The sequence below is a fragment of the Podarcis muralis genome, chromosome 9, assembly GCF_964188315.1.
Source record: "Podarcis muralis chromosome 9, rPodMur119.hap1.1, whole genome shotgun sequence".
NCBI lineage: Eukaryota > Metazoa > Chordata > Lepidosauria > Squamata > Lacertidae > Podarcis > Podarcis muralis.
In genome coordinates this window covers 51,025,326-51,051,827 of record NC_135663.1, presented here as the reverse complement: position 1 = coordinate 51,051,827, position 26,502 = coordinate 51,025,326, and the positions used below count along the sequence as shown (strand labels likewise).

The following is a 26,502-nucleotide window of genomic DNA, read 5'->3' as shown; positions in this document are numbered from 1 at the left end:
AAGACCAGACGAACACAGTAGCTAATCACAGATCTAGCTACTTTAATGAAAGTAAGCCTTGGATGCAAATGCATACATGGAAAGCCCTGTGTAACACAAATAAGGCATTGTGGTAACAAAGCACTGGGCATTACATATACAGCAATGCCATCACTGAAGCAATACCATACACTGCAGTTTCCAGTGTATCATTTAGGTCACATGGATCTCTCTCTATAGTCAATGACCATGAACAAATTTGGTATGTATGAGTTGACTCTAGAAGAGTTTCTTTTCATCAGTGTGATGGCTGGGAGCCTTAATACATCTTTAAAAAGCTGAGGTCAAAGTACCCTTTGAAACATTCAAAACTCAGGCTTGGGACCATGAGAAAACAATAAAGACTGCAGTCTGAATGACGCCACTTCTGCTTATGTAGAGCTACAGTTATAAAGTGAGTACTATTGCCACATGCTTAAAGACATTATTTATCCAACAAATAGGTCACGTTGGTGCCCCAATGCCTTGCAACATTGTAAAGCTTGTTGACGTTGAAGAAATGAATTATTTTGCTGCCAAAGGAGAGGGTGAGGTAAGTAGCACTCTAAATCCAAGGAATGGACCTATGCCAGGAGTCCTATGTCTCAAATTGTACCCATTGTTTAAAAATAAATACAATCTATATCCAAAGAAACCATAAAAAAACCTCATTCAGTTTAATGACCTCGGATTGTGATCTCGATCAATGCAGTTTGTCATACAGAGACAAATGCTCTGGTAATATCACTAAAGCATGAGATTAGAGAGAACAGCTCTTGAGTGAGATGCACTGGCTACAGTAAATGAGCTTTACTCCCACTCCATCCTAACACTGAAGCACTTAATAGGAGAAACCTGTCCTGCAGATTTTTTTACAGAGCGTGTGTTCCATTCTATTTCAGGTTTGCGTAAAAGGGCCAAATGTGTTCCTAGGCTATCTGAAGGAGCCTGAAAAGACTGCAGAAGTTCTTGACAAAGATGGCTGGGTACACACCGGAGATATCGGGAAATGGTTACCAGTAAGTAAACCTGTGAATCGAGCATTTTGAGACATAAGAACAAATATCACGATGGCTTGCCATTGCTTTAATTCCACAGATAGAGATGTCCAGTCTTTCCATTGCCCTACAAATCTTCTTTCCTCTTTGCATTCTTTTTGAACTTCACAAGCATACTTTATCCTCCTTTAAGAGTGTTTCAGGTTAGAATGGGAAAGAAAGGTACCAGAGGGCTGCTTCAGTCCTTTAATCAGAAACCAATTAAAATGCAAAAATTAATGCAAGTAAGAACGATGGATTGCTAATCCTACTCAGAGTAGACCCATTGAAGTTAATGGACACAACTAATGTAGTCCATTGATGCTTTTGAATTATGGTACTGGAGGAGACTCTTGAGAGTCCAATGGACTGCAAGAAGATCAAACCTATCCATTCTTAAGGAAATCAGCCCTGAGTGCTCACTGGAAGGACAGATCCTGAAGCTGAGACTCCAATACTTTGGCCACCTTATGAGAAGAGAAGACTCCCTGGAAAAGACCCTGATGTTGGGAAAGATGGAGGGCACAAGGAGAAGGGGATGACAGAAGGCGAGATGGTTGGACAGTGTCCTCGAAGCTACTAACATGAGTTTGACCAAACTGGGGGAGCCAGTGGAAGACAGGAGAGCCTGGCGTGCTCTGGTCCATGGAGTCACGAAGAGTCGGACACGACTAAATGACTAAACAACAACACAATGTAATCCATTGATTTTTATGGGTCTGTTCCAAGTAGGACTTAAGTGGAAAACAACCCAATGTTCTCTTAAGCTTCACTCACAAAAAAGTCTGTGTGATTTGATGCAGCATCATACTGCTAAGCCTTTAGAAGTAACTTAAGCATGTCCTTGTCTGCATGTGTAGATCAAATTGCCTGTTGTACAAGTGTCATCAAGATGGCAAGCCAAAGTACTGAATAATATGCAGTTAATTACAAAAAAAAACAACCAACCCAAGTTAATGACAGAAACAGCATTCAGACTGGAGTGGTGACTACTTGGTTTAATCCTACAAGGGATGGAAAAGAGGGAAATAGTCAAATAAGGGAACAGCAACAGATGCCAGAAATGTGAAGCTTCTAATTAGACAAGAGGAATCTGAGAATAAACAACACTGGTGACAGCAATGCACATTCTAGAGACTTATGTCCCTTTTTTAATACTGAACCAGTTTCATTCTGACTTGAATGCAGACCGTTTCTTCCAGCTACTATACTTACCTTAAGGGTCAGTCAACACCACCATCAGGATTGTGATGTAGAAGCTGGCCTTTCAGTGGAGTTAAGACAATGCAAAATTCATATTACCACAATTACTACATTTCTTTATGTTGGCATGCCATCTGCAGCTGTTAGACAACTAGTAGAAAGGCCCAACTGTGGATCAATATATCAACAGTATGAGGAATGGATGAATATGTCCAGGGATTTAGCAGTGCAACTCTCTGATTACCAGCGACCTGTGGGGGCAGGAAGAGGTGGATCAGTCACAGCAACTGCTGTGAGGTCCCGACTGCTACAGTGTATAAACTACAGCAAACTGTTGTAATAGAGTGTGCTGCTACCAGAACACAGCTGCACAGTATACCTGATAGGGTTCAAACTGCAAAGCTAAGTTGCATAGAATCTCTCCTGGGATACCAACCTTAATACATAGAATGCCAGGCATTTCAGACTCTTCCCCAAGACAGATGATTAAGCAGCCCAGAACATTGAGTACCCAGCCAACAAATGGAGGAGGGCGACAATATACCACTGTAGCAGCTGAGGCCTCTTTACCAGGAGAACCTGGGAATGCGTTCCTAGTAGTCTGAGGCATTCATCCCATCCCCGTTGACAAAGTTGGGACAGTGTATTATGCAATGAATGTAAATGAACGAATCTTTGATTTATTTATTTGACACTTGCTTGTAACATGCTCATAACTGATACATTAGAACTGCTTGTTCTAATGTAGGCATAAATCAGAGAGAGAGAGAGAGAGAGAGAGAGAGAGATCTAGTTGTTCCAGATGATTCAAAGATAATGAGCAAGGTCAAATGCTACTGTGAACTATTCCTTCTATTGAGTCTTCTGCTAGCACTTGTGTTATTGTTCATGGAGCAATGTGGTCCTGAATTCATTACGTGAACAGTTCTTAGGAGTAAAGGTAAAGATAAAGGTACACCTGCCCGTACGGGCCAGTCTTGACAGACTCTAGGGTTGTGCGCTCATCTCACTCTAGAGGCCGGGAGCCAGCGCTGTCCGCAGACACTTCCGGGTCACGTGGCCAGCGTGACGAAGCTGCTCTGGCGAGCCAGCACAGCACATGGAAACGCCGTTTACCTTCCCGCTAGTAAGCGGTCCCTATTTATCTACTTGCACCCGGGGGTGCTTTCGAACTGCTAGGTTGGCAGGCGCTGGGACCGAGCAATGGGAGCGCACCCCGCCGCGGGTATTCGAACCGCCAACCATGCAATCGGCAAGTCCTAGGCGCTGAGGTTTTACCCACAGCGCCACCCGCGTCCCTCTTCTTAGGAGTAAGCTAACTATTATTATTGTGTTACAGAATGGTACACTGAAGATAATTGACAGGAAAAAACATATATTCAAACTTGCACAAGGAGAATATATTGCACCAGAAAAAATAGAGAATGTTTATATGAGGAGTGAGCCTGTTGCCCAGATATTTGTCTATGGTGAAAGTTTGCAGGTATGTTTACCATAAATGTCTATTAGAAATAACCTTCTAAATGGAGCATGTAAGCATAATTTTTTTTAGTTGTTAGTGGATTTTATTTACAATTAGATAAAATGCTTACTTCTGGACAGGTTAGACTAGCAAAGAGCTGTTTGTAAAATATAAAAAGTGATATTGCTTATTTGGGAAAAGCCTATTTTTTAAAAGATATTTATTTCTGTGGTAGTACTAATGTGTACATTTAGGCTACCTGATACAAGCCAGGCTTGATGAATGTCTAATCTATGCCGGGAAACATTCTTCCATAAATGTTGAGTCTTAAATGTGAAGTCCTTAGAATTTTAGGGCAGATTTATTTAAATATTTACATCCCATTTTCAAACCTGCAATGAGACCTTTAAGAAGGGCAACCTAATTTGAGACCATCATAATGAGCTAAAAATGATGACCCAAACCTAATAACTCAGCACCAAGATTTAAACCTGCTGGAATAAAAATATTATGTTTTGTCATTGAAAGGCCAATCGAATCTCTTCATAGTGTCTTCTCCTACCTGCAGTGATGCAACAAACCCCTCAATAGCACTGACAATAGCATAGCTTGCTACTTGACTTTACTTTGCAGGGTGGGGTGGGGGGTTCTCAGAGAAACTTCTAAAATGAATTGTCAGTGGGCAGCTTCTAACATGCTCCCTTCCTTCTACTTAGGCTTTCCTAATAGGAATTGTAGTACCAGATCCAGACGTTTTGTGTAGCTGGGCCAAGAAAAAAGGACTGGGAGGCACCTATGAAGAACTATGCAGGAGCAAGGTAAGGGATTGGATCTGTGATTTATAGAAGTCTATTCTTCCCACCCTTTTCATAAGCTTCATCCAGGCATCCATTCTGCTCCTGAGACCACAGCGTGGCAGGTGAACAGGGGTTACACCTGCTAGCCTCATCACAATGTCTACACATCAGCCCAGTCTGCTTTTGTGCTCTGGCTAGCATTGCCTAGAGGGTTGACTAGGGGTCAATGTGGCCCTCAGTCCACAAAAGCTTAGCCACCTCTGGTCTAAAGGATGTGGTGACTCTACTCATACGTTTCCCTCAAGCAACTGAGAGTCCTGGATTACTGAAACATTCAGTCTCATGGGGGAGCCTATGCATGTACAGCTAGCTCCTCCCTTTTAGATCTTCAATGAACACATGCAGGTGAGGGGTGGATAAAGGTGGTTAAATATCCAGAATAAAACGTGCACTTTTGATAGGTGGTCCACAAATAGTTCAGAAATACTTTCTCTCAGTATTGTTCTATAACTCTTATTATTCTGAATCCCAACAGGACATCAAAAAATATATTCTGGAAGACCTGTTGAAAGTTGGGAAAGAGTTTGGCTTGAAGTCCTTTGAACAGGTGAGTATCTCTTTGAAGTTTCAACTATAATATTTGTACTTTGATTTCATATTAAACTGCTTTATTTGCATAGTTTTGCAGCTGGAAACTTTAACTGGTTCATTATTGAATCAAAGCTCTATTTTTAGAACAAACTTGAATCTGTGGGGCTGATTTTTGAGAATACATCTTAATTTCATCCCACTTTTACTGCAATAGGGAATAGAATAGAGGTGTCTTTCTCGTTCCCTCTTGAGTGTCAGTTATGTAATTTTATCACGAAGGCAAAATAAACCTAATGCTGCAAACAAGTAATGAAAACAGTTTTAAGATCAAAAGTTTAAAATATAAATTGACAAAATATAACCAACGGAATATGCCTAGCACCGTGTTTGTGTTTATCAATAATAAACCAAATGCTGTAATGTACAAATAGTAATAAATTCAAAGAAAATGCTATAATAACTGGATGCGTTTCAACCCAAGTGATCATCTTCAGTGGTACTACAAAATATTACAAAAATTTCAGCCTCATCAACCAGCATGCTTGTGAACAATATAAAATAATCTGCTAGGCATATTTTATTGGTTTATTTTTATTTTCTAACTTTTCCTATAGTTTTCATTGTTAAATCCTACTTTGCAGAGTTATACTGCTGAGTATTCCTAACATAAATCACTTAGAACAAGCTGTTCTGAACATTATCTCATATATTTCAAAATGCCAATTTTGCTGTTAATACTAGTTAATGAAAAAAGTATGCAAAATCTGACTTCCTGTCTTATCTTTCCAGGTCAAAGGCATTACCCTTCACCCTGAAATGTTCTCTGTCGAGAATGGCCTGCTAACGCCAACATTAAAGGCAAAGAGACCAGAGCTACGCAAATACTTCAAGTCCCAGATAGAAGAACTCTATGCCAATATACAGATGTAACTGAGGAAAACTGTTGGAGAGAATGGCATTTGCTATTGACCTTCATATCTCTAAATTGACTACAGCAAATATAGGGAAGGAAACAGTGCAATCATTAACTTGTACGCAAAGGGGTACTCGACATAGGAAAACTGAAGAAAATGGAACACTGCCTTACTGTCCACTTGTGTTGCAGACCATTTTTTATGGTGACATACAACTTCTTCAATGCGCCTTAAAACTGTAAATGGTATCTATGTGATTTGTAAGTTATTTAAGACTTCCTCAGCCAAAAATGTGACTCTCTCCAAGGCATGTAAAGGGATGTGTGTGTGTGTTGCTAGCACATTTTATTGTCTTTAGTATATTGTGCAGCTGGTGGTTTCTGCCCCATGGAGATTTTTAGTGCACATTGAGAAAGGCAGGTCCCTTAGGACGCTGGCAGAAACTTGGCTACTTTGGTTTCCTGTTGACTCCTTCGAAGCTTTTCTGGGTGTGTCTTATGCCCTAGGAATCTAGATGAAACTACCAATGCAATACATGTTGACTTCATGAGCACCAGAGATGGTTGGGCCATTGCAACATCATGCTGTAGCATGCATGTGGATGGAATTCCAGTGCTGGGGCTAACTGTCATGCTCATTCATTGTTGGCCACTAGATTGCCAGAGCAGGCTTAACCTTGGCCACTTTTAACTTGATTATCTTTGTGCAAAGTTGGCTTCTGCTTCACACTATTCTCACTTTCTGATCTCCAATATAAAAAAAAAACCAGAAACTGGGATGTGGTTTAACATGGGACATTCTTTCATTAGGCATGAAGTGGGGAAAGATATTTCAGTTACCATGTATCTGCACCAGTATTTCATTGGGTGGGGGGAATGAAATTGAGATGCCTTGTAATAATCCATGCTTGAGGGTTTTTCCACATAGCAAGTCATAAATTCCTGTTTAAATATATGTAAACAAGCACAATGAAGTTTGCACTAAAGATTGTGTAACTGTAATGCACTACTCAGTTGTATAATTTCATACATATGTACCCTAATTGCACAGCCAATACTCATAGAGTATTAAGTCACTTGTTACATTGGAGTTCGAATGTTTGCTTAGTGTTGGCTATTTCTATATTTTATAAACCAAAATTTCCAAAAACCAATGAAGGAAACCAAAATAAATATTTCTGCATTTAATTTGAGTAAACCTTTTTAAGAAATTGCATCAAATGTTCATAACAATGGGAACCACTGTCTGAAAAGTGTGGCATGGTAAAATGTAGTTTAAAAGAAACTGAGTATTACTAATTTATTTATGGGGTGATGGGTGTTACTTGAAGGACTTAATCATGCTCCAAATGAAGCCAAAGAAAAAGAAATTGTAGGATTCTTAAAGTTGCTCTGCTGGATTTTCAACTCTTGCTTTCTCTCGCAGGAGTTCTCTGCAATTATGGTGAAACAATAAACACACAACTCTGTGTACATCTATTGCAGAGAGCTCTTTGCAAATTCAGACTGCTCAGCCTGTTAATAATCATGGGCTATAGCTTACTACGTGAACAAGAGGAAACAAGTAGCTCATAAGAGGAGCTTGTGGTACAGTTAACATCTGCAGTGGTCTGAAAAAAGCTTGTTAAGAACTTAAGAAAAGCGCTGCTGGATCAGACCAAAGGCTCATCTAATCCAGCGTCCTGTTTTCAGTAACCACCCAGATGCACTCAGGTCCTGCTTTCAGTTTCCCATAGGCAACCATGCATTTGAGCTTCCCAGCAACTGCCTTATTCAAAAGACTGCTCCTACAAAAATAACCTGAGGTCATACAATGGCTTTCTCTTTCCCCATTGCTGCTCCATTACCAAAACCCTTTGACTAGCGTGGGGTGTTTGTTTGTTTGTTTGTTTGTTTGTAGCTCTTATATCTGCAAAAAGTTTGGCTCCACAATTTAAAGCAGGGATGGGGAACTTATGCCCCTCCATATGTTGGACTAAAACTCCCATTACCTGGCCATTCCGATGGGACCTGGAAGTCCAGCAACAGTTGTGAAGCCACCAGCTCCCCACCCCTGATTTAAAGAAATAAGTTCCCTACTTCACTCAGGCTGCAGCTTTATATCCCTATTGGACAGGGATTTAGAAAACGCAGGATGTATCCTCAACTCTTTCCCTATTTGAATCAAAACTGTTAACTCTGGTGTCTTGTTTTGTAAGTTTTTAATGTATGTACTCTGTATTTGGAAGCTGTAAATTGCTCTGTAATATTCTGATACCTTAACAGTCTTTTGATACTCGCTTGCTTTGAGGAAGCGCCATCTATATTATAGTCCTGCTTACTGTAAATTATGTAAAATTTACAAACATTTCTGCTTCTTGTTTGACCAAAAGCACTTAGAAGAACATGGCCTTTATTACTATATTGGGTGTGTGTGGAACTGAAAATTAGATCACCTTTAAAAGCATACTCCTGATTCTTTCTAGTTCAAATGGTGGAATGGATGTCTTCTCTAACAAATTGTTTGTCTGATTAACTTGAAAAACAGTGACATGAGGTGTTACAGGCTAGAAGTGCCACGATCCTCCCTTTCCCCATTAAAGTGAAAAGAATAGAGCAGTACTCTGCTAATCTAAGATTAGTTGTGCTGCTTATGCCTTATCTTCATGCTTCAGGAACACATCTGTTGGCTCTTGGTCCACCCTACAGAGTACACCAAGTTCTACCTCACCCCACCCCTCTGTAATTACTTCTGCAATTCAACCACCATAAGTGTCTACTGCTGCCCTTTGACCTAGTTTGGCAAGAGACAGAAATATGCAATCTCGCTTTATCTTGACATCTCAGATGCTTGCAGAAACATGCCCACAGCATGCAGTAAAACTTTAGCAAAAGAGCTTGTTGTAGTTTAGAGTGTGTTGTAGTCGCTTTCAGATAAGCAGCCTGGCAACTCTGTAGGTGGTGGTAGTATTGTTAGCAAATACTCTGCACTGAATTTGAGGCACCTGGCAGATGAACTTGCTTTCAGAAACCTCTCATGGAGAGTGCAGCAAGCAGTTGAACCCACTGAGGAAGGCATCTTGTCAAAAGACCCTCCAAAATTGGGAGATGCCCTTCTTGTGATGATGCCCACAAGAGAGAAGGCGAGCCATTTCCCTCAAAACATCTAAGGGGGCCCTGAGGACAATTCTTTAAAATTAATCTAACCATGACATGGGTTCCCTATGTTTCTAAATCTTGAGGGATAGCAAAAGAAGCAGAATGCAGAAAGAATTAGGAATCCTACTTACACTTTAGATGAAGAAACTTTCTTGCTTTCTCAAAACATAATTGCTTCCTCAAAAACGACCACCACAAACTAACTACCACCTTTGCTCACCTCAACTATCCTCAAATAGTTGCTTCTCCCAAAGTCCTCAGCCAAGTCACTCAGCAGGAGGACGTGTCACAACCGAGGACATGACACCATTGCTTTAGCTACCTTGCTTAACTATGGGCATGGCTCCCCTTAATATTCTTTATTTTTAAAAAATATATCTTTTAGTGAGTTAAGTGGTTTTATTTAATTTATTTTTAAAAGTTCTAGACCCCTTTTCAAGCAGCACAGTGATTTTCTGGAAAGGACAGGAAACGCCACACACATACACTTTTCAGCATGGTGAGGTCACTAAGGGAAACACTTCTGGCCTAGACTACGGCCGCTGTTTCTCACTTAATAGTTAAAAATAACCCCTCAACACCCTGTAGTAATCTGTCCAGTATTATGATGGACAGGAGCAAGACTTCACTCTTAGACCTCCTCATCCGCCTGTTTCTTTCAGTTTCTGCCCTGTGTCTGCCACCAAGAAACAAACACCTTCCAATTCCCCTCCTGTCTGCATGGATGAAGTAAGACAAATCAATCATCTTTACAAAGGATGCACAGGCTGTCCTTTAGCTTCATAGCTCCTCCTCATTTCTCACTACACACAGGTAGGTAGCCATGTTGGTCTGCCGTAGTCAAAACAAAATAAAAAAAATTCCTTCCAGTAGCACCTTGGAGACCAACTAAGTTTGTTGAAGTCTGAAGAAGTATGCATGCACACGAAAGCTCATACCATTAACAAACTTAGTTGGTCTTTAAAGTACTACTCGAAGGAATTTTTTTATTTTGTTTCACTACACACAGTGTATGTGTGCTAGGGCTTCCCAATGAACATGTCAACATGTCGGTGCCAGTTCAAATTAAAGGCTGAAGCTCTCTCCCATGCCCTTTTCTCTTTCATAATCTGCGTGTCCAAGGTGGGTGTGCCAACCTGTATGTTCTCAGTAGAACCTGGAACATTATAAGCTTGGTGGTTGAATCTAGAAGAATTGTTCAGCAAATGGTCAACACATGAAGTCTGGACTGCAGGAATTTAAATGGAGCTCTTTCTACATTTGCATAGATATCATACCGCTGTAGTAAAGCTAGAGAAGTATCTTAGACTAATTGCACTGTCAGGTACATTGCAATATCAAGTCAAGACTTGTTCAGAATAAGCTCCAATTAGTCTAACATATTGCACTATGCATCAGTGTTTCACACTTTTGAGGGTGTAGTAACACAGCACTCTTATTTAAATGTGGATATTTAATCATCTTATTAGCCTCAGCTGAACTGAGCAGGACATTCAGTAACCCTGATGGAAGCAGAACATGAAAGGCAGCACATAATATGCCAAATTCAGTGAAAAGAATACAGATTAAGACTGAACTGAAGTGCCCTAGCATGGCTGTGATGGTAGTACTGAACTGTATTCTTCCATTCATAGAAAGTTCTTTGATCTGACAAAGAATTACCTTGAGTCATATCTGTGTCCTTCCATTAGTGGAAGAGTCTCTGAGCCAGTGAAGGCTTCCATGAATAAAAAAGGAGACAATATTTGCAAATTCACCTCTTTTACAATCTCCTGTTGTTCTGCCCCCCCCCCAATCTTTCTGCAGCAGATTTAGGAGGCTGTACAGCAGGTGTGGGGAATCCTTAGCCTTCCAGTTGTTGCTGAACTACATCTCCCATAAGCCCCAGCAAGCATGGCCAATGGCCAGGGATGATAGTAGTTGTTCAACAGCATCTGGATGGCCAAAGGTTCCCCATGCCTGCTAGACAGGGAAGGAAAAGTCAGCAAAAAACACCTTACTCCCTTTCCATTAACAGAAGCCTTTGTCAGTACAGTGGTAAAGGTAAAGGTAAACCTGCCCATACGGGCCAATTGTGTCCGACTCTAGGGTTGTGCGCCCATCTCACTTAAGAGGCCGGGGGGCAGCGCTGTCTGGAGATACTTCCGGGTCACGTGGCCAGTACAGTGGTACCTTGGGTTAAAAACTTAATTCATTCTGGAGGTCCGTTCTTAAGCTGAAACTGCTCTTAACCTGAAGCACCACTTTAGCTAATGGGGCCTCCCTCTGCTGCTGCGCCGCCGGAGCACGATTTCTGTTCTCATTCTGAAGCAAAGTTCTTAACCCAAGGTAGTACTATTTCTGGGTTAGTGGAGTCTGTAACCTGAAGCGTCTGTAACCTGAAGTATATGTAACTGGAGGTACCACTGTACAGTATTGTCCCGAGGCACTTCTTGCAGGATGTACAATGAGCCCTCAGGTGTCCATTGATATTGTTGCCAAGTACTTTGCAGATAAAATCACTTGTGTCTCACTTGGAAGTCCAAGTTGACTGCACTGCAAATGTTGGGCATCTCCTTAATGTCATTTGGTCCTTTTTATTTGGATGGCTTTCTATTGAGACAGCCTGACATTATGGGCAGGTTGATCCAAGACATGTGGCCTATCACCTGTATACTTGATCCTTGCCCAGGATGACAATTAACAGCTACCATAGGGAGAGTGTGTGACTGCAAGTGTTGAGTGCCTCCTTGGAGCTCCAGGATGGTTTGTCACACTACTGACTTGTGCTGTATCTTATTTGTCCCTAGAGTTAAGGTTGTGGCTGGTCAGCTCCAGAAGCTTAAGGGGCAGTCATTTGTATCAATTTCAATGTGGTTTCAAGCCCAGGTTTGGAATTGAAACTGTCTTAATCTTGGTTGCCATGAAGCTCTTTAGGGGGGCGGGCTGAGGGACGTATCCCTGTTGCTTCTTACTAGATCTTTCAGTGGCCTTCAGAGATTGACCACAATATCATTCAGGATCACCTGTCTAGGATGAACGTGGGATGCACCATGCTTCAGTGGCTCTGCTGATGGGCAGACCATAGATGACGAACTATTGCTCTGCCTCACAGGTTTTCTGCTCTAGAGTTCTATTTTATCCCTGTGCTATCTAACAGCGACATGAAGCCAACGGGTGAAAGAAGCAATATACAGATGACAACAAGCTCTGACTGAGGTGGGACATTGAAATCCAACACTGAGTTGGAATCAATGTTATTGATGGAGCAGAGAACATGTTTCTTATTTGAAACTGTTTGCAGTGCATTCCCATGACTTTCTTAAAAAATAAAAATAAAACCCTCTCCTCCTTTACATCTGGCGGTTCCCTCATTGCGAGAAGTAAGGTTACAGGGAACCAGACAGAGAGCTTTCTTGGTAGTGGCGCCCACCCTGTGGAACACCCTCCCTTCAGATGTGAAGGAAATAAGCAGCTATCCTATCTTTAAAAGACATCTGAAGGCAGCCCTGTTTAGGGAAGTTTTTAATATTTAATGCTGTATTGTTTTTAACACTCGTTTGGGAGCCGCCCAGAGTGGCTAGGGAAACTCAGCCAGATGGGTTTAATAACAATTATTATTAATTATTATTATTATTATTATTATTATTTATTATTATTATTATTATTATTATTATTATTAATACATTAACTGAAGATCAAAGAGCCATCTATGAATGGATGGATGTCAAGAAACCCTAGCTGCACTACTCCTAACCAGCCACTCCGTTCTGTCTTCTGGGTGTAAGGTTTCGCACAGTTGTGTTGGCCCACAACTCCCTAGTCAACTGCCAGCGGTAATTGAGGTTGTAGCGCAGCAACATCTGGCAACTAAAGGTTGAAGAACGCCAGTACAGTAATGAACTTTACAGTATCGAGGAAAAATAAGGGTTACCTGCTCCCTTCCAACCACTAGATGGCGATGCTCCTCTGTTCTCACAGCTACCAGCAGCTAACGCCGCTCGTCTTCTAAAATCTAAAGCTCTTCTAAAAGCATACTCTTTTGCCTCTTAGCTCAGAGCCGGCGGACCAAACCAACTGCCGAGAAAGAAACAGGGGTGCCCTCAAAAGCCTTGTTCCTTTTGTTCTCCTTCCCTGCCGCTCAACGTCGCGGGAAATGAAATTTCGGAACAGTTGGAATGAAGCAGATCTGGTAAATTCAGCAGAACGGCTTACGCTGAGGGAAGTGCTAATAGTTGCGTCTCCCCCCATTTCCGGGTGCTCGGTGGGACAGTTCCGGCGCGGCCATTTGAGTTTACAACGGCGGGAAAGAAACCGCCGAAGGGAGCTCGCGGTGAGTTCGCTTCTCTCGCGGCAGCTGTCGGGCCTGGCGACTGAGGGGGGCGCGCGCCACAGCCGAATAGTTCAGCTCAAGGGGGCACTTTGGGCGGGGGGGGGGGCGCTAGGTGCAGAGGCCCAGGGGCCCTAGTCAGGGAGGGGGAGCCGCGGGCTCGAGATTATGAGGGGGCGTTATGAGGGGGCGTGGCCAGAAGGAGCGGGGCTTATCGGACGTTAAGGTAGAGCGCAACAGAGAAAGGGCGTGGCCCCAGGCTCCGTGCCGGGGGCGGGGCATGGCAGCCGTTGTTGCGCGCGGGTTGTCAAGGTGACACACTTGCCAACGGACACGCCGCGTGAAAGTTGAGGCAAAGAAAAGAGTTCCGAGGGGCGGCTTGAATTCGCTGTAGCTCAGCGAGGGAGCTCTTGGGAGCGGCTCTGGCATTTTATTTTATTTTATTTTAGCTAGAAGCTAATAATAGAATCTTGAAAGGGACCCCGAAGGTCCTCTAGTCTAACCCCCTGCAATGCAGGAATCTGAGCTAAAGCATCCATGACAGGTGGCCAACCAACCTCTGTTTAGAAACCTCCAAGGAAGGAGAGTCCACCACCTCTGGTGGGAGCCCACTGCTGAACAGCTCTTACTGTCAGAAAGTTTTCCCAAATGTTTAGTCGAAATCTCCTTTCTTGCAACTTGAAGCCATGGGTTCGAGTCCTACCCTCCAGAGCAGGAGAAAATAAGCATGCTCCCTCCTCCATGTGACAGCCCTTAAGATATTTAAAGATGGCTATCATGTCTCCTCTCAGTCTCCTCTTTTCCAGACTAAACATACCTTCAAGCGCTCCTCATGAGGTTTAGTTTCCAGACCTTTGATCATCTTGGTTGCCCTCCTCTGCACACCTTCCAGCTTGTCAACATCCTTCTTAATTTGTGGTGTCCAAAATTGGACACAGTATTCCAAGTGCGGTCTAAGGCAGAATAGACCGGTACTATTACTTCCCTTGATCTGGACACTATACTTCTGTTGATGCAGCCTAGAACAGCATTAGCTTTTTTTGTTGCTGCATCACACTGTTAACTTATGTTAAGCTTGTGGACCCCTAGATACTTTTCACTTGTACTGCTAGTAAGCTAGGTGTCCCCCATCCTATATTTGTGCATGTGGTTCTTCCTGTCTTAAGTGCAGAACCTTATATTTGTCCCTATTGAAATTCATTTTGTTAGCTTGTGCCCAGTTCTCCATTCTGTTAAGGTCATTTTGAATTCTGATTCTGTCTTCTGTAGCATTAGCTACCCCTCCCAGTTTGGTGCCATCTGCAAATTTGATGAGCATCCTCTCAATTCTTTTATCCAAGTCATTTATATAGGCGTTAACAATGGGCCCAGGACAGAACCTTGCAGCACCCCACTTTTTACTTTTTTCCAGGATGACAAGGAGCCATTAATGAGTACTCTTTGGGTTCAGTCAGTCAACCAGCTACAAATCCACTTAACAATTACCTCGTTCAACCCAAATTTTACCAGCTTCCTCGGAAGAATATAATGGGGAACTTTGTCAGAAGCCTTACTGAAGTAAAGATACACTATGTCCACAGCATTTCCCTGATCCACCAAGTTTGTAATTCCATCAAAAAAGAGAAATCAGGTTGATCTGGCATGACTTATTTTTAAGAAATCCATGCTGGTTCTTAATGATCACAGCATCCTTTTCTAAATGCTCACAGACCGACTGCTGAATTAACTGTTCTAGGGTCTTGTCTGGTATCAATGTCAAGCTCACCGGTTGGTAGTTACCTGGACCTTCCTTTCCCCCTTTTTGAAGATGGGGACATTTGCCCTTCTCCAGTCTTTAGGGACCGCACCTGTTCTCCAAGAATTCTCAAAGATAATAGACAAAGGCTCTGAAATTCCATCCGCAAGCTCTTTTAGTACCCTGGATGCAGCTCATCAGGCCCTGGAGATTTGAATTCATTTAAAGTAGCTAGGTGTTCCCTTACTACTTTTCCTATCATGGGCTGCAGCTCCCTCCTTACATTATTTGTAGTGCCAATCTTTGCTGCCTCAAGAGTTGAAGATAACCCGCTTTTAGTCTTAGCAGCCAAAAAAGAGAGCGAAAACACCTCTAGCTTTCTCGCCAGGTTAACTAGCTGGGGGGGCGGGGGGCGGATTACTTGCTTTAATCTTACATCCCTGTAAGACAGGCAAATAGCATTCCTGTATCTCTGTCGTCCACAAGGTGGAAGTAGGGAGGAATAGTGGGAAACAAAGCAGATGCAATTTTGGTAGCCACACTTGTTCGTGGATTTACTCATCTTCATAAAAAGTGGAAAGTGTATGTCTTATTGTTCCACCTGAATGTGATTATGAAGTGTGTGTGTGTGTGTTTTTCTCTTTTCAGAAGAAATAAATTCATCTTAAATTAGCAGTACAGACAAGACAAGAGCAAAATATGGAAAACAGTATTCGGTTAGTAACTATGAAAAAAAGTATTTATAAGTTCATTTCCACTTTTCTGACCAAAATTTACATCAGTCTTGTCCTTGGCATTTTTTTAATAGATTAATTTGTCCTAAGCAAGTGTAAATCCCAGAACATCTGTGCTGGTAAAAGAGTGTATAGATTACAAGGGAGTGTTAGTCAGCTATAAGAATATGAAGGTGTGCATATAACTGAAGAACTTGCTTCTAGAAGTTGCTAGAAGTTTGACCTATTATATGGAAATTACATTTTTTGCAAGATCATACTGGCTTCTTAATTAAAAGGAGTAATACAATAAATATCATCTGCCTGAGTCTGTATGTCTACTGTTGAGGTAGGTGCTTTTCAAAAAAATACTATTTTATAGTAAGCAGCAATGACAGATCTGCTGTTAAATTTCTCTCAGCAGACCTAGCATCTAACCCCCTCTGTGCCTTCCAGTTCTCATCTCCCACCATATCTTTTAACTTTCACAATGGCATTCCACAAAATAATAATTTCATTAATATGCAATACACATATGGACAGAACAGTGATGGAATGTGTTTGTATAAGGAACAGCAAAATAAATATACTGACTGATTGAACTCCAGAGATGTTCTGCAAGCACCTGAAATACTCAAGCTGTATAGGAATGAGCTTGTTCTGTACTTGAATGGGAGACTGTGTCAGTCTCTTTTAGGAAACTCACAGATACAAGTGCAATGAAGAGTTGATAAAGGTCCTGCTGAAAAAAATCATAAATGTAAAATATAATATATTCCTTTATGGTAATGTTTCTTTCCCCCTATTTTGTTAGTAAAAAGATGCCAAAGAGAAAATCAAGGATGGACTTCAGAAAGAAACTGGGAGTAAGTGGCACATATCTTTTTCATTCAAACACAAATGAGACATTTTCCACTTCTGTTTAGTTTTATTTAATTCACAGCCTTGAGATAATCCGTACTGGAGTTCTATGGGGAATTTTGAACTTTTACTTATTTTAATAAAAGCCTTTCACTCTTCCAACTATAGAGGTGACACATGATATCCCAAGTGCTTAAAGAGCATGATGCAATATAGAATCATCCTCCGTTAGGGGCACTATAAGTATACAGAATATGTAAAATACGTGTGTACAGAGAATGGGATAATGAATGGCTGACATTCAGAGGCATGGCATGACACAAAATTGGTACAGTCACTGCTGCTCTCCTCCCCTTACCCAGAAAATCTGCTGCTTGCCACTTCTGGATTGGAGATAACACAGTATTGATTCCTTAAATGCACACAATGGTGCTGTTGCTGTCAAATCATAGAGAATTCCCCAGTACCAGAAAAAAATATACAAAATGGTTACATCCTGCTCACTCTCACACTGACACACACTACACAAATACAGGCCACAAACACACACACATCTCTCACACATACACACTCATGCAGCTTGGCTGTGAGTCTTGGAAGACTTGTTCCCTGCCTTGCAGGCCTTTTCCCGCCTGGCCTGGGAGGGGAGGGCCCTGACTGACTCCAGCTATGAAAGCTGAGGCTGCTGAAAAGACTCTTGGGCTGGACTATTGTTTAGGAAGTTTTGTTTGGCTGGGTGTTTCTGTTATTAATTAAAAAAAGATCTTTATTTTAGATCTTAAGATATATGTGGAAATTGTTCAATTTGGTTGTGTACTTTTTGGCGTCTTATTTATTGTTAATGGCTAATTTTGGCTTTGTAATTATGTATTTTTTTCACGTTGTAAGCTGCCTTGAGCATGGTTTTAACTTTGGAAAGCCAGCATGCAAGTAAAATGCTGTATGTATATATGTATGTCATACACTACATATACACAGCTACACAAACATCTCTCTCTTTCTCTTACACAGACCACATATACAAGTAGACCACTCACATACTAGCATACCTTCCCTCACACACATTGCATACATTTCACAGATGAAATACCGTATTTTTCGCCCTATAGGACACACTTTTTCCCCTCCAAAAATGAAGGGGAAATGTGTGTGCGTCCTATGGGGCGAATGCAGGCTTTCGCTGAAGCCTGGAGAGTGAGAGCGGGTCGGTGCGTACCGCCCCCTCTCGCTCTCCAGGCTTCAGGAGAGCCCCACCGCCAGCCCCACAAGCTCGGGGGACAGCGGGGAGGCGCAGCGCGCCTTTCCCGCTGTCCCCCGACTTGGTTAGAAGGCCGGCGGGGGGGAGAAGCCTGCTCCTCCCCGTCGCCAGCCCCGCAAACTTGGGGGACAGCGGGAGGCGCAGCGCCCCTTTCCCGCTGTCCCCTGACTTGGTTAGAAGGCTGGCGGGGGGGGGGGAGAAGCCTGCTTCTCCCCATCGCCAGCCCCGCAAACTCAGAGGACAGTGGGAGGCGCAGCGCGCCTTTCCCGCTGTCCCCCGACTTGGTTAGACGGCTGGCGGAGGGCTTCCCCCTCCTCCAGCCCCACAAGCTCCCAGAGCGATGCCAAAGCTGCACGCAGCTTCGGCATGGCTCTGGGTCCCGTTCTGGGGGCTGGGGGAGGGGGAAGCTCCACTTTCCCCGCCCCCAGCCCCACAAGCTCCCAGAGCGATGCCAAAGCTGCACGCAGCCTCGGCATCGCTCTGGGGGCTGGCGTTGGGGGAAGCCCGAGCTTCCCCCACCCCAGCCCCACACCTGGGGGGGGGGAATAAATTTTTTCCCTTTATTCCCCCCCCCCAAAAAATCTAGGTGCGTCCTATGGGCCGGTGCGTCCTATAGGGCGAAAAATACGGTGTCTGTCATTCACACACACATAAACCTCTATCTATCTCACCCTACCCCAAAGGCCAATCCCTCCCCCCCCCCCCCAAAAAAAAAATACATACATAACCCCTGGTTTCTTTTCTTGTTTTGCTTTCTGCAGGTTTTTTATTATAGGAAATAGTATTTTGATAAAACATTTCTTGTTCTAATCCAGTATTTGAATTTGTTTGAATTCTATTTCTTACACTGAAAGAAAGAAATCTCAATTTTCAGCTATTTGTTACAGATTCTGTTTTTTGAGGGTCCTCCCCAGGGATACCATGTCAAATTGCACTTTCATTTTAAACTGCTTTCTCCTTAGGAACCAGATGTATCAGGTATTTTGAAAGTTCTCCAAACTGACCAAGCAGAGGAACCTGATGAATTATTTGGTTAGTGATCACATTTTGCCTTTTTAAATTGACACTAATAGTTACAGAACATAAAATAGAATCTGCTTCAGCGGTGTAAGTCGTGCCCCAAATCCTGTGAACAGTTTCAGGGCTGAGGCATCAGAGTAGTCCAAAATTACAAGGAATTGACGTGAGAAATATAAAAATATGTTCTCCTCACATGTAAACAAGCCCATGAGGAGAAATGAATGTGCTGTCAAGCCCACCTCTTCTGACACATTACTGTTATCATGTTACTAGCCCTCCATGAGTTTTGAAGGTGAAGTTCTGAAATAGGAGGACTGTTAATTTAATAAAGTGGTTGTGCTGGAAGGGACTGTTGTCACTGATAGTGTGCCCTTGCTCCCCTTCATGTATATGTTTACATTCGAGGTGGAAAAATGTCTGAATGCCCAAGACTGACCTGTGTTTTTATTGCTCACCACAAACACGATGGTGCAGTTCATTAATGCTAGATTTGTCTATGTTATCTAGGTGAACCTTCACAGGAACCTTTACATAGCACCGCTGTGTCTGCTTATGAGGAAGAAGATCAGTATTCAGATGGGTCAACAAGCAGTTCATCAGATTCTGAGCCAAAAAAGAAAGATACTAGAGGAAGGTACTACAGATGTAAATTTGAAAACATTTTTATCCTTGTAACACATCATGTACCCATTTCTCATTCACTCACACACCTGTTAGCTTGACTAAAATATGCTAGGCATACTAACATTGGCCATTCATTCAGCACACTACAGAACCCCCATCTAATTTTCAGGTGCCTTTTCATGCAATTGAGAAGATAGCATGCAAACCATGTGAAATGCTTGGATGGTTTGATTGTTCCTTTTTAAACTTTTAACTAAGGATATGGAGGAGTGAACACAAGCATGCTCCCTACTTTATATTCAAAATCTAGGGTGCGGAACTGCAGGCCAATCTGGTCTGTTAGGGGTCCACTTTGGCCCATGAGGTCATTATCCCCAAACCATGCCCACCTCCACATCAGCTGACATCACTGGTGATAAGCAGAGATTAAATCCTGCTCAAAAGCGCTATGTGAAGCAGCTTGTGTGCCACCTGCTTTCAGGAGTGCTTTTGGAACCCAGCATGAAGCAGGATCACACTCCGTACAAGCTGAAGAGAAGGGAGATCAATCCTCCTAAGCACTGGGCTTGGTGCACAAGAGAGCTTATTCCAGGTGTTTGCCAGCTTGCTGCTGTTGCCAGCAAACTTCAGCCTTGTTTCTCTCATGCCTGTCAATGGTGGAGAGGGGAGAAACAAGCTCAGAACTTCCCAAAGCACTAAACATGGTTTTAACAATGCCCCTTTGCTTAAAGGGGAGGCAGAGCAAAGCACTGTTTGAAATGAAAGGAGAGGAGTGAATGTTTCAGTGGGCACATTGCAAAGCCACAGATGGGGTTTTGATAGGTGGGCAGCCCCATCCACCCTGCGAGGCCTATGCTGCAAAGGATCTGGCCTGTGAAGCCAAAATGTTTCCCCACGTGTGTTCTAAACCAACTTGTATGTTTCAAAAATATGACTGTAGGAGTATTCCTAACTTTAAGGTCTAAACAGGATTATTATTTGCAATCAATACATTATGCAGCAAAAGTGTATAAATATACTGCATTATTTTTCTTTGGCTCTTTGTACTCTATTGTGTCATCAAGACTGAACCTTTAGCTCTTGCAGTACCTTTCTGAGTGGCACATCTGTGGCCCCTAGGAACACATTGTAAGAGATATTAGAGATTTGTAAGTTGTTTCAGTGAATTAAGCTTCAATTCCTATCAGCACATACTGTTGTGCAGTATCAGCTTCTTCAGCTCTTAACCACTATGCAACACGACACTATGCAACACAAGCCATATAGCTTTTTGAGTAACTCAGATATACACAACAGTCGCATCCTTATTTTTTTTCTTGCATACACACATCTACATACCATTCAATTCACATACCCATTTGATCCCCACTATATGCTTGTTGGCTCTTTGATTCTTACTGTCAGCATTGGACAAATCCTGTGTGCCAACAGTGAAACTTCTTAGCAAGAAAAGAAGTGACCTTTTGATTTTTAAAGCTACATGCCAGAATATACTGTATTGCATTATTTTATATCTTTTTCTAGCAAGTGTCAGCATATCTTGAAATCAAGATCAGAGAGAGAAGTTTCTGAAGAGGAACCTGTGCAAGAGAATATGGTAAAGAAATGAAGTTAAGATTGTGTGACCTACTTTTACTTCAGGAAAACAAACAATATATTGAAAATTCCAATATATTTCCAATATATTGGAAATAAATAATTGGATCTCTATGTTTTAAATGTATATTATTATAACTGGGTAATTAATTCTCCAGATTTCAAACAAGTATGATTTATTTACTACTAGCTGAAATCTCATGCTAGCTAAGATAATGAAGAATGAATATCGGTAATATTGTCTTCACATGGCATGGCTCTTAAAGTCATGACTTGGCCTTAGAAATCATATACATATATATATAAATTCCCTTGTATATTATAATTTCCCTTCTAGGAGCTGAAGCTCTTAAATGCATTTACCCCAATCTAGCAAATGCAGCTTTTGAGTGCTCAGAAAAGAAGATTAGCACAAGTATGATAGTTGAGGAATGGCAGACATACCAGGAATTGTATGTTTGGTGCACAAAGCATTGTATCTTTGCAGGCACATTATGTGTATAGGCTTTTGCAGACTCTTGTTTTCTGTGTTGAGGTAATTGTCTGCATGTCTTCAGACTACACAGAAATTATGAATGTTAGAAACTTATTTTAATGGAAGTTGACACTTAGGCTTTTAAATAGTGGTGCTCTTAGTCTAATATTTCTACAGTACAGCTCAGCTGCTTCCCATGTGCTCACTATAAACAGCTGCTTATATTGGTCCAGTTGTGATCACAGTTGTCATATATGGTAACAGCTTGAGGCTGTTTTATTGCTAGTGCCTCATGGCTACCTGTTTTACAAAATTTTCGTGGTACGTTTATTGGATGTAACCTACTTTCATTTAGTTTTTAATTATGTTTGCTGTGGGAAAGCAAGGTAAATTGTGGCTCCCTGCAGCAAGTATTCATATCTTTCTCACAGACTGCAGAAAACATTGCAGATGCATGTTACATAAAGATTTATAAGCGATGTTTCCATAATATGTAAAGCTGTTTTTATACTGGGGGGGAAAGTTTGCATCCTTTCCTATAAAATGAAAGGCACTGCATTTGTATTCTCTTTAATCTGAGAATAATCACTTGACTGTTTTCATTTAGAGAGCCACAGAGTCTACATCCAGCACAGAGGACTATAGATTAACATCTCCGCTGCCAGTAAGATGCAGCTCTTCAGAATGCAGAATATCAGATAACATTCCAGATCTTGTGGAGGACTTGAATACTGATAAGGTTAACTATAAACTTTGCTATGCACCATAGCTGTGAGAAGCTTTGTCCTAAGAATGATGCCTTTTAGCACATATCTGGGTCTTGTTCTTTTAAAAAATGTGTTCAGAAAGTATTAGTGAAGAAATACAGTGCTTCCTATATTTTAGTTTCCAGTATTTTTTTCACGGTGGTGCTTTCACTGGTGCAGTTTATGTGTGTGTAAATTAGTTAGGGGCTGTTGCACATGGGCAAGTGTCCTCTTGACACCGTTTCCTTGTATTTCCTCAACATGCCTTGGTCAGAACTAGCCAGAAATACCTGTTGAAAGAGTGTGAGTTCAAACAAACTTCATAGCTGCTGCTGCTGCCTAATGTGATCATAAATTTCAAAATAAAAGCATTTAAATGTATGCATTTTTATTTGACAGATGCCTATTAGGAGTGCTGAATGCCACAAGAAGCAGAAAGAGGCTTGTTCACCACAGATGGAGACAGATTACTCAGGTGAGAAAGAGGTTGTGTGGTGTTGTTTTGCTTACAGTGGAGGGGGTCCATGGATAGCTTGTCACTCACTCCACTGTATAGAAATTTTCAAATTGGGGCACTTAGCCTGATAGTGGTAGCTCAAGGTGGTATTCATGGTTCCCCACCAACTCATAATTTCATCCCCACAACAACCTTGTGAGGTAGGTTTGGCTGTGATCCTAGTCTGACACTGTAGTGAAGTTAGGAAATTTCAATAGACAAACTTTGGTCAAGCTGAAGAAAAGCACTGTGGGAAGGCCAAAGGATTTATGGGAAATGTGGCAGCTGCAGACTAGCTGTCTCTGGGAGTGTGAATGCTTATCTCAGGCATCTGCAGGAAGGAAAAACCTCTAGTTGATTAGTGGTGATTTAGCTCCTGGTTACTAAGTGTCTTCCCTATGTAAATAAGGGTTATCAAGTCTCATTACAGGAGAAGGAGGATCTGGTGTGTCTCTGAGAAATTTGGGGAGGAAACTTTTGATCCCAGGGTCTTGAGAACAAACAAACCTCAGCTGTCACAAGCTGAGTGTGACTATCTGACCATTGATCCAACTGATCCAACTAGCTGACCATTCGTAAATTTAAAATAAAACAAGAATTCTGATTGGTCTTGAGGTCCGATTCCACGTGGATTTTATTCCACAGAATAAAAATCTTAGGAAGGGAGTTTGTGGGCGCAGCTATCCACCCTTCTGTCAGGTGCCATCATGCTGACAGTCAACTTGCTATATTTGTATGCGTGTCCTTTGTGATGAAGATTCCTATTGTCTTCTTGAGATGCAGATTCAACCGAGGACTTTTCGAACTGCTCTAACCTTTCTTATGTTCTCGTTTTTGTAACTACATTTAGCTAGCGATGCTTTACAATGTTGTTGTTTTTCTGTCTGAAACGCTATAAGAGATGTGCCTACTTTTAAGTATGTTTAATTTTGTTTTTTAAATAAATTTTAAAAAGAGGATTTCCTTGTTGTTCTGTGTGCCTTTCTGGGGAAGTCTGAATCCAAGCCTGACCATTTAGCCTTCTACTGAACCTGTGAATTCCTGTCTGTAATTTGCAGAACCTGTTGAATTTCTGCCTGCATTTTGTGGAAAGCAATTGCAGGGTGGGGCAGCCAGTAACTGAGAAGAGTAACCTTCTCCCTTGCGTAATCTTCTGGCTATCCCGGATACAAGGGAGTGGTGGCAGCATTTACCCTTTTGGTGTGTTTTGTCCTGTAAAAAGTATATGTTGCGGCACCACCTTCCCTCTTTTAGCCTGGTCTCACTGGATTGTAGGACAGGTGAGGAAGGGGCTTGTGACCCTAACATTACTACATGGTTGGCAGTTGGGTGGGATCAAACTTCCCTACAGAAAGGCACTTTGATTTTAATTTGAGCACGTATCTCTTATAAGTTGCAGGCGTTTTATTTTTTTCTGATAGATAGTTAGGAATCATGGAAGGCGGAGTCCCCCATGAGAATACAATGTGAACGGTGGATGAATGGGGGCTTGGTGGAGAGAGAAGCTCCCTTCCTACCGCGGCAGAACCCCCCCAACAACCAATTTCTAAAGCAGACTCCTCCCCCTTGTTCTCGGAGCATTCTGAGGGAGAAGAGAATGCCAACCAATTAAGAACTTCTCTGAGGGGCGGGAGAGAGTCGTGCAACTCTCAGAGCGCAGTTGGCACGTCATTTAACCAACAGCTATCACCTTGCGAGGAAGTGAAAGCTGTGATTGCCTCTACACGTCCTAGAGGAAGCTATCTTGTTTATGCAGAGCCGAGGGAAATGGAGTTTTCTGCCGGCGAAGCTGTCGAACGGGTGCCAGATCCCGTCCAGGGAGGATTTCGGTGCCGGGAAAAATTTCCCAGAGTGGACCAGTCCATCATTACTGCCCCAAGAACCAGCCGGATGGCGTATGAGTATCAAGACTTGCCACGACAAATGCGGGAAGCATCTGTGGAGGACGACGACCTGGAGCGTCCGTCCCGTGAAAGTCGCAGACCAGTGGGACGTTGTTTGCCTAGTCCAGTCCGGGTCTACTTGCCAGTAAGAGCTTAGGAAACCCGTGGGGTGGTGCGACGGTACAAGGAGGAGGTCGAACCTCACCCCCAACCCGCACGTGGATACGCAGAGGAGGGACTTCAGCGTCCGGGTGGACAGGTTCCCCATTATCGTTATGCCTCAAGGTATGACTGTAGCCCAGAACCGCGGGGAGCAATTCCAAGACAGGCTCCTCAAAGGTTTCCTTTGAGCAACTTTGACTTGCGTTTGTTTCCTACATACCAGCCCCCCACAGACATTTTTAGTTATTTAACTCTCTTTGAAATGACCTGTCGGGATATGGGGGTGCCCTTGAGAATGTACATGCCTATTTTGCGCTCCTTAATTTGTGGGGAGCTAGTTGAGCTGATGGCCCGTCTCCCTCTGTCCCAGGCAAATGACTATGAGCGTTTTAAAAGGCTGGTGATGCAGAGGCCTGGGTTTCATGCTGAAAATTATAGACGAGCCTTCCGGAAGGTGGATAAATGCAACCCCTCAGACAGTATTTCTGTGTATTCTTCGAAAATGGCTCAAAATTTTGAATTATGGCTTTTGGCTGAAGGCGTTGATACTTTTGAAGGAATAAGGCAATTGCTGTTAAAAGAACAATTTATGCAACAATTGCCTCCTGAGGTTGCAAGCCTAGTCGCCAATCAGCATCCAGCTACTTTGGAGCAAGCGACCCAGCTCGCAGAATCGTTTATATTGAAGCGGTCCCATCTGGCGAACAGGGGACAGCCGGGAGGGAACAGACCAGCGGCATCGGCTCCAGCCGGGAGATCTGCTCCCCCAGCTAAGGAACAAAGTAAAGCCACCCCCATGCCTACAAAAGACTCTTCCATAGCTGGGGGTGACCGCTCGAAGCTTGCTCCTAGTTCGGGACTGTGCTTTCATTGTAAAAAGCCTGGCCATGTGAAGGCAGCTTGCCCTCAATTGAATGGTAAAAAGCCCCCAGCCTGGACATTGACTCCTGCAGTGCGTATGATTCAGCGAACGGCGGAGGACTGGGAGGCTGAGCAGCAAAGTTCAGGAGCTAGAGAAAACATGGTCCCAGATGGGAGGCGTGGGGCAGCGCCTGATGCTATAATTCCTAAGACTGCTGGAACCACTTCTAATACTGTTACAGTGGGGTCAGTGAGTACAGGGGCAGGACCGAGGGTGCCACATGTTAATTGGGCTAATTTAAAATTTACAGCACCCATTGAGATCAACGGAATTGCTGTGAACTCTTTCCGAGACACGGGTTCTGATATCACCAGCGTGTCTAGAGATCTGGTTTTGCCCAGACAGATGCAGCCTGACCCCTTGAAGATCAGCCCATATGGCATAGATGAGATTTTCCAACCTACCGCCATTGTTCTGGTGTCCTATAAAGGCTACACTGGAAATCAACTTGTTATAGTTCATGATCCTGAAGTGTGTAAAAGCCCTGTTCTGGTGGGAAATGATTTGGGATTTAAGGTTCACCCACAGCAAATATTGGTGAAC

The 26,502-nt window shown here is 42.6% G+C and overlaps 2 protein-coding genes across 13 annotated transcripts in view; both read left to right on the top strand.

Annotated features, from left to right (window-relative positions):
• The window catches only part of ACSL1 (acyl-CoA synthetase long chain family member 1), a 148,257-nt gene extending 141,048 nt beyond the window's left edge, over positions 1–7,209 (top strand). For all 6 annotated transcript variants that reach the window (XM_077934269.1, XM_077934270.1, XM_077934271.1 and 3 more), the window contains 6 exons: positions 483–571; positions 921–1,037; positions 3,598–3,741; positions 4,437–4,538; positions 5,053–5,124; positions 5,898–7,209. In XM_077934269.1, the coding sequence (XP_077790395.1) occupies positions 483–571; positions 921–1,037; positions 3,598–3,741; positions 4,437–4,538; positions 5,053–5,124; positions 5,898–6,038 (665 nt within the window). In that variant the 3' untranslated portion in view covers positions 6,039–7,209. The remainder of the gene's footprint in view (positions 1–482; positions 572–920; positions 1,038–3,597; positions 3,742–4,436; positions 4,539–5,052; positions 5,125–5,897) is intronic.
• A 5,972-nt stretch (positions 7,210–13,181) lies between these two features.
• CENPU (centromere protein U) overlaps positions 13,182–26,502 on the top strand; it is a 26,027-nt gene continuing 12,706 nt past the window's right edge. The window contains exons 1-8 of one of the 7 annotated variants that reach the window (XM_077934237.1): positions 13,182–13,330; positions 15,852–15,919; positions 16,731–16,782; positions 18,998–19,067; positions 19,563–19,689; positions 21,204–21,276; positions 22,358–22,489; positions 22,896–22,971. In XM_077934237.1, the coding sequence (XP_077790363.1) occupies positions 15,903–15,919; positions 16,731–16,782; positions 18,998–19,067; positions 19,563–19,689; positions 21,204–21,276; positions 22,358–22,489; positions 22,896–22,971 (547 nt within the window). In that variant the 5' untranslated portion in view covers positions 13,182–13,330; positions 15,852–15,902. The other 6 variants (XM_028744201.2, XM_077934239.1, XM_077934236.1 and 3 more) reach the window with 6 other exon arrangements.